Source organism: Populus nigra, chromosome 13, assembly GCF_951802175.1.
Source record: "Populus nigra chromosome 13, ddPopNigr1.1, whole genome shotgun sequence".
NCBI classification, from domain to species: Eukaryota; Viridiplantae; Streptophyta; class Magnoliopsida; order Malpighiales; family Salicaceae; genus Populus; species Populus nigra.
The window spans coordinates 4,489,783-4,498,473 of record NC_084864.1 but is presented as its reverse complement, the minus strand read 5'-3'; the positions used below and the strand labels follow the sequence as shown (position 1 = coordinate 4,498,473).

The 8,691-nt window shown below is 30.0% G+C and overlaps 1 protein-coding gene across 2 annotated transcripts; it reads right to left on the bottom strand.

Annotated features, from left to right (window-relative positions):
* Positions 1 to 2,756: 2,756 nt before the first annotated feature.
* LOC133670384 (actin-related protein 2/3 complex subunit 4) lies at positions 2,757 to 6,652 on the bottom strand. 2 transcript variants are annotated; one of them, XM_062090871.1, is made up of 8 exons: positions 6,460 to 6,649; positions 6,320 to 6,385; positions 6,180 to 6,232; positions 6,025 to 6,052; positions 5,838 to 5,912; positions 4,930 to 5,034; positions 4,032 to 4,121; positions 2,757 to 3,083 (listed from the first exon to the last, which is right to left on the bottom strand). In XM_062090871.1, the coding sequence occupies exons 1-8, from the start codon at positions 6,460 to 6,462 to the stop codon at positions 2,994 to 2,996; spliced, it is 510 nt and encodes a 169-aa protein (XP_061946855.1). In that variant the 5' UTR covers positions 6,463 to 6,649; the 3' UTR covers positions 2,757 to 2,993. The 2 variants fall into 2 exon arrangements, with proteins under 2 accessions (XP_061946855.1, XP_061946856.1); XM_062090872.1 differs by lacking the exon at positions 4,032 to 4,121 and having other exon boundaries at positions 6,460 to 6,652.
* Positions 6,653 to 8,691: the final 2,039 nt, after the last annotated feature.

Below are 8,691 nucleotides of genomic sequence, written 5' to 3'. Positions count from 1 at the left end.
GATGATTGAGGGAAAAAAAGCTTAGGTGTTCTAGGGTTTTATTTATTAAGACCAAGCACGTGGACTTAACATATTTTGTTTTTTTTATTATTTCTTAAATTAATTAAGAATATATTTTAACTATTATTTTATTATATACCATTCATTTTTTGCTTTGTTTTTTAATTAGAGTATAATAAACTTTTTATAATGTTAGCAAAAACAATTTTATATCCCATCAATATTCTTAAAAAACATTATTTGGTTGCTTTTCTAATGGTGTATATTTTTAGTGTAATACAATCAAATATAAATTATTTTAGAAAAATAATTTTATTGGACGTAGTCAAGTCTATGACTAAAGTTACGGGTTTAATAATTTAACTCAGATTGGTTTAAGTCAATTGAAAATATCATTATCTTAATACTTAAAAAGAAATTACTTCATGTATATTAAATTTTAAGTTTATAATCAAAATTTTATTTGCAAATAAAAAATACATTAACAATGTTTGTACTTTTTTATATGTTAAAAAATATAGATGTTGTTAATATATTTTTTAATTTTTATCTCACTCGTAACCAAACGCAAACTAATTGCTTTATATATATATAAACATCCATTTATATATTTTTTTATTAATTATTAAATCCTTAATATAATGCTAACATTATAACATGTATTAATAGTAATATGTAAATCTCACTCTACATCTAATTAAGAAAGGGATGTTCTAAAACATTATTATAGTCCTAAAAATTAGATCACAGATTATTTTTCCATCTATACATCACTCTGTAAAACTTTAAAAGCCATTAACTAAAGTTCCCCTGGATACACTGCACTCTGTAAACGAGAATAATATTTTTATCATCTTGGTAGAACTCACTTTGCAGTAAGATTTTTTGGTATTTTTGAATTGACAGAGGATAAGAATTATATTTTATTTTAAATTAAATAGTAAAGTGGTATAAATATCCTTAAGAGTCATAAATTATTGGATATTGAGGGGTAAATTCATATTTTTCATTAAAAAATACATAGTAAAATAACATGTTGCTTTTAGGACAAAAACAATTGTCTGCTGAGGGTCTTTTAGTTTTTTTCTTATATATAAATATGGTAAAAATACCTCCTTATCCTTAAAGTTCGACTTTTTATACATTGGCTCAGAAGGTGTTTTTATCATTGTGCTATTAGTTTTTTTTGTTGTTATTGGATAAAATGGATAAAGTGAAGAGCAGTTCTATTTTTTAATAAAATAAAAGTATTTTAAAAAATCATAAGCGTGTATTAGGCACACGTCAACTGTTATATTGTCTTTAAACAGCGCGTGTAGCTAATTCCGGTAACCAAAACCATCATTTTGGGGCGACTTTTAGATTTATCTTGGCATCTCCTCCATGTAGAGGTGGCGCATGCATCGAACGGACCTTCAGTTTAGCTCCAATAGCCATTTTGTTTTTTTTCCTCTCTCTCTCCCTCAATGTTTGTGCCCTGCCTTGTAATTTTTCAAATCAACCCCTCAACTTTCTTTTCAAGTTATTCCCTAATCGTTTGGTTAATATTTGTTTTATTTAACTAATTTATGGAATTACAAATTTATTTCAATATCATCTTATTTTTTTTTAAATTTGATTTTCATTCTTTTAGTTGCTATATATGTCATTTGAGAAAAAAATTATAATTTTTTGTTTACATTTTACCCTTCATCATTTTTTTTAATCAAATTTTATCCTTATTTTTTTTCTTCACCATATTATTTAGGTTGGTATTGTTTTTACTCAATCTCATCCTTCAATATTTAGTTAGTTTAGATTTGAGCTTCTTAATTAAATTCATATTTGAGATTTCATGGGTTGTAGTTTGAAAAATTAATCCAACTTTAGGAAGTTTATCCGAGGTGCTGTGATTATTTTTATCATTCTTTTAAGCTATTTTTTTAATTTTATTGGAGATTAAGCTTTTTTTATTTACTTGCTTTGTTTTATCCTTTTTTGGTTAATATTTATTTTATTTAAACTAATTTATGGAATTAGAAATTTATTTCAATTTCATCTTCATTTGATTTTTTTTTTCATTTCTTAAAATTGGTTCTTATTCTTTTAGTTGTTATATATGTCATTTGAGGAAAAAAATTTAATTTTTTGTTTGCATTCCACCCTTCATCATTTTTTTTCCTATCAGATTTTATTCCTATTTTTTTTCTTTGCCAAATTGTTTAGATTGATATTTTTTTTTTACTTAATCTCATCCTTCAATATTTAGTTAGTTTAGATTTGAGCTTCTTGTTTGGAATTTCATAGGTTGTAATTTGAAAAATTAATTAGCTTTAAGAGGTTCATCTAAGGGGCTCTGATTGTTTTTATCATTCTTTTAAGCTATTTTTTTAAAATTGATTGGAGATTATGTTTTGTTTATTTATTTGTTTTGTTTTATCATTCTTGAATTAAATAAAATTAATTAAATGAATGAATATAGACTAATTCTCCATCATGTTTTGTTCAATTTTCTTTTCTGAGCATTGCTCTAACAAATACAACTTGTTTCAATAGAGTCATGCATCCTTTTACGATGAAATTTGAACCATTTCAGCGAACTCTTTTAGTCACGAGTAATATTCATAATAGAGTGACGATAGATCTTCAACAATCTTTTCTTCATTTCCTTATAAGTATGATATTGTTAACTTATTTTTCTTTTAGTTAATTATTGTCATGTGCTTTTTTACTGTTCATCTTCTATAGTTGCTAATCTATACAGGAACAAGAACACATGAATTGTGACTTTCGATCATTGATTGATTGGCCTGTCTTTCAAACTAGGGGGAAAGATGGTTTATCAATATGACTCAAGTTGAGGATGGAAAATTACATCTCACACCACGACAATTTTACAAGACATTAAAACGAATGACTGGAGGAAGCAGGCATGCTAAATACACTAACCCAAAAACAGTCTCAGGCTGTGTCACGGGCATTCAATGTTTGGATAAATAGCACTGGCATCATAATTAAATAAATTGCTTCAGAAACTCTGTAGCAACCAGCCTCCCTCGTGTGTTCACAGACATTTTCAATTCACTTATCTCCTTCTCAATATCCTGCAATTGGAGAACAAAGTGTGTGATCGAGAAAGCTTCCAATTTTAAAATACTGTTGAACCATTTGTGCAACAAGAATAGATAGGAAGCAAAAATAAACAGGTAAGAAGTTATATGCTCAGAACCCCACATAAACAAAATAAATTAAAACTGAAAATAAAGACCTAAACTGGGGCGGATGCATGAAAGGTAAATCATGTAACCGCGCAAGGAGTAAAGTTTAAGCCAACTTTCCTTTCATAATAAAACTAGATAATCACATCTTCCCATCCAGGTGCTGTTAATCTTGACAACATGTAAAACCATCACAAAGTACACCATGGAATGGCCATATGCATGTGACCAGCCATAATTTTCACCTTCATTTTCCCCCATATGGAGAATCCATTAAATCAGTTCAAAGTTGAGAGAGCAAACCATATACAGTCTTTATCATGAACAAGTTTCTAGAGCTATAGAATTATTTCATAATTAAAAACGTCGAAGTTCTCCTAATGACTTGTTCATCTGAAACTGAACAACGATGAAGCACATAACTAAAACTAATGGGTTGATGAGGAAAGGATGGTCTGCTAAGGAAACTTAATCCCAATTTAGCATATTTGAAGTAGTGGATGAAGGAACACCTGATTTAAAACACTGTGTACCAAATTTGAAATACTTAAAATCAATTTAGTATGTCAATAAAAGCATTGTTCACAATGACAACGTAATGTAAAGGTTGAAACAATCTTTCTTTCCTGTTCAATTCTCCTCCCTTCAGAGAGTTAAAAAAACTCAGGACATGGACGAGTAGTCTAAATATAACACTTAGCCTTATGGTTGAGTTTCACAATGTGTATAATCAAATAGCAGGTGATACCTGGGAGAACAACATCAAAACCATATTCTAGAAGGAAATCTAATTAGAAAAGATCAAGCAAGTGGCAAGGAATGGTTAAATCTTACTTCCATGAATTGCACAATAAAATCGATGAGTTTGTGTTTCTGCATCTCCTCACAGTGGAAGTTTGTGATTAGAAAGCTAATGTCATAACCCTGATAAGTAAGGCATCATTATAACATATCATCATAAGAATGCTATCAACATGATATAGCAAATGTCTGTCAGCAATTTGTAAATTAATTCAGAGATATAAGCTGAAACTTTATATGACAGGCGCATGATCAGATTACTATTTACTGAATTAAAAATAATATTAAACAGAATATGTTTGAAAATTCAATTCAGCCAGTAAACAGGGTTCATTGATATGATTAAAAGTAATTAGACCAGGATATAAATTGCATTTTGAAAATAAAAATAATCAATAAATCCACATGTGCATCCAAAATTCATTGTAAATGCTTAATATAAAAGAATCTTTCACCAACACTTGACCACATAGACTTCATAATCCATTACAATAAAAAACATTTAAAATTCTATTCATAGAGAGAACTGAAGAGACAAACTTTTTTGTATAATATTGCATTGAGATCAAATTATGTTATCATATCCCTTATTTGCAAATTCTCTGTTACTTATTGAAACAGAGGACCCAACTTGCTGAGCAGCAAAGTGCTTGTGTATTATGGAGAAAGACTTGAACCAGTATTCCAATTTGGCTTGACCAGCTTAATGTTCTTCTAAGAAAAGGAAAAACTACGCTAATCTGAATCCGGACAATGTTATTTTTCATCCAAGAAAAGGCACAAGTTTTCCTGCAACTCAAGGTATGCCAACCTTGTGACTATATAAAGTCCTAGCAACTCCAAAAACAAAAATTCACATAAACAATCAACAGTTGATTTTGTTAAGCAAAATGAAGCACTTTTCAGCTCATTCATATGAGACAACACATACCTGTACAGGCTTTCGTCTCAACACTTGAAATGCTTCTGCCCTCATTGATAAAAATCTAAGAAATTTTTTAGTTAGTATGTTTTCAAGCTCATCTGCCTGCTTTACCTGTACAAGAGGAAATAAATATGCATATAAGGAAAAAATTTGAGAATAGGAACTGGATGCAATTTATGCTGTGTCATGTTAATAAATAAACACAAGAAATCCAAATGAAAAAAGAGAAACAACACCAAAGGAAAAAGAAGAAGAGAACATAGTATCTTTGGTCTCAAAAAGCTAACATGAACAGAATGAGTATGACTAAGTTTAGCAGCAAAATCAACTTATCTTTGAAGTTTTGCCGCTATTCATATACTGTATAACTATGCGCCTGACTGTTATTCTAGGATGAGTACTTCAATGATTCTGCTTTAGCAGCTTAGACTATTAGAACCCACACCAAATTATTAAGCCTACATGCCTGACACTTCTTCAATAATCTTCATGGGATCCCTGAACCATGCTGCATATGTAATTTATAAACTAGATTTGACGAACACAGGGAAAGAAATAGGAGGACAGAAGTTTCTAAAACACAATCTTTTATAGGTGAATTGGAAAACTCTCTGCAGCAGCAAAATGGAATGTTTCCCTTTGATCAAACCATGACATATTCAACACCAAACAATATCCATTAAAACTTATAGATGTGCAATCCCGAAAATGACACAACATACCAACTAGCCTATTAGAAAGAATTAAAAGATTAAAAAGTAGCCCACAAGCAACCATTTTCATATGTTACGAGTAACCAAAATGAGCGGAAAAACATTGTTCACAATGACACATACTGTTCTATAAGAAAGTCCTATTTTCACTATGCAGCTCTGCCAGGCACATTAATCTAAAAGTTGAGATGAACACTTCACCTTGAGGCTAATACGCAATGAATTAATAGATGTTTCTATTAAGCACTTTTCAGCCTCATTTCTACATATCAAAATCTGCAATAGCATCATCATCACATGCAATCAAGTTAGATATCCATCAGCACAACAACTACAACAAAACATTTCTTCATAATTAAAATTTAGCATCAACCAAAATGATCCTTACAGAATTTAGCAAAAGTTCCGGGCTCGTCCTGCAAGACATAAACAAAAGATCACAACATTCCTCAAGATACTGCACAAGCAAGCTCAAAATGCAGGAAACAATTATGAATAATATTATAACTTATTTTCCTTTTTAATATAAAATGGAAAACATACTTCATTTCGACCTCTGGTTTGTTATGCCTTTCAACTTCTTGACAAGGGAAGTTCTGCAAAGCAGTTTCGAAAATCAATAAATTTAAAAAGTTGAAAAAAAAAATTAAGGAAGGGATTAAATTTTATAATGCAAGCATTACCTGCAGGCACAAGGATGCCTCTAAAGTATTCCGTATACATGTTAAATACAAGCGCAATGAAGTTGCCTGCAAAATAATAACGAAATTAGAATCAAATTAATGAGTAAGATCACAGAGGAAAGAAAGAGATTAGGGCTTACCATTTAGCCAGAGCTCTGGATTTGAGATTGATTGTGTCGAAACTGCAACGTTTTATACGATTTCGATTTTTTGGATTGCGAAGAATTGTTGCTGTTGGTGCTGTGGGTTTGGAGGTGGAGTGGGAGGTGGGTGTGATTTGACTTGGTGGAAGTTTTGATGGGTTTTGTTTGTTGCTTCTGGTGGCAGATTACGCCTTGCACTTACGTGGAAAAAAATAAGAGAGAGTCGAACTACACGTCGTTTAACTTTACTTATGGCATGACTGTGGTTTTATTTTTATTTTTCTTCCTTTTTTAATGGGCTAAATTGACCCAATTTCTCTTAAACTTAGAGTGGAATTATAATAGTAATGATGGTTTAAAGTATATTTTATTTATAAATATATTAAAATAAAAAAATTATTTTTAACATCAGCATATTAAAATAATCTGAAAATATAAAAAAATTATTTTAAACAAAAAAAATAAAATTCAAAATTTGAGGGAATGCGGTTTGCACCGTGTTCCCAAACACACTCTTAGTCCTTGCACTCTCAATCCTACATTATCTGACGAGCAACAAATTAGAGATACCAAGAAAGATAATATTATCTCAAAAGAAATGATGTTTGGGAAAATAGTTTTTGCATGGTGTTGGTGTAGACGAAGAGAAAGAGATGATGGTGCTTTGTGATGGTTTTGCTTAGGAGTGAGGAGAGGGATTTCACCGAGGAAAGAAAAAAGGGTTAATGATATTGTTGTGGGTTCTATGGTGGGCTGGTTGAGTTTCAGTTGGTGGTCATTCGTCAGGAAAGATAAAGAACAAGAATAAGAAAAGGGAAGGGTCGTTGATGATGAGTTGAGGGAGAGAGGTTCAATGGTGGTAGCCAATGAGGTTAGAGATATGGTCCATGGATGATGAAAGGGAGAAAATAGAAAGAAAGGAAAATTGAGATTTTTTTTTCAAATTTTAAAAATATTATATTTAAAAATAAACTTTATTTTTCATATTTTTTTTGTTTTTTTCTAGAAAAAAATGAAATAATACTTCATCACTGAATAACCTTAAGGATTTTATATTTTTTTCATTAAAATGCATGGAAATACTCGAATTTCAAATTATCCAAAATTGACACAACGTATAACATAGATAAAAGCTAGGGTTCTCAATCCTTAAGGTTACAACCCTAAACATTATAGAAAAATAGAAAAAATATTTGATATTTTATTAAAAGTCTAAATAATTTGAATCTCTTCAAAATAAACTATACTTCTCTATTTATATTAGTTTTAGGTCTAAAATTTTTTATAGAAAGTTTCCTAATTAAAACTAAAATTCTTTATAGAAAATGATTCCTAATTAAAACTTATATAATTAATAAAATCCGTCTAGCATTAGGATTCCTAACTAATAAAATATTAATTAAATTAATAGTCATAAGCTAAATAAAAAACAAATAATTCAAATTCAGAATTAACTAAGATAACAACAACTTTAGGCTTAATATCAAATACTTTTGACTTTCTTTATGAACTTCTTTTCAAGCTTGATCTTGTCTATCTAATTCATAAATGTAGCTGTAACACATTTCACACTAGTCCCCTTTACTTGTAAAAGACTCAACCTCAAGCCACCTCTAAGCTTTGATATAAAGGATTACCATCATAGAAATGAGAAATTTTTGACATATTAAAAGTTCTACAAATCTCATATTATCAAGTAAATAACATAAGCATTGTCACTGATTTTTTTTCAAAATGGTGTAAAGACCATATTTCTTTTGTTATAGCTTGTTATATGACCCTGCCAGAAATCACTCTTTGCGAATGAGCACCATCACCTTATCTCCTTCCTTATACACTTTAGAAAGGTGGTGTATGCCGATAGCTTTCTTGTATCTAGTATTGGTCTTCATCAACTTCTACTTCTCATCCTCCATAATAGCTTGTGCATCCATAGTCATCTTTTTGGCAACCATATTAAACCCAACACCCTTCTAACCTGGCACAAGATCTAACACATGCTTAGGACACTATAGATATATAATCTCATATAGTGATTTATCCATAGCACTATTGTATGCAAAATTATACTTATGAAAAGGCACAATCCTATTGTTTTGGCTTGTAACCACAAATGCTCCTTATCAAGTTTTCAAGTGTCCGACTCAACAACTTTGTTTACCTAACTATCTATGAATGAGCTATACTACTAAACTGTAATGAAAAATCATAAAATTTTCAAAACTTATA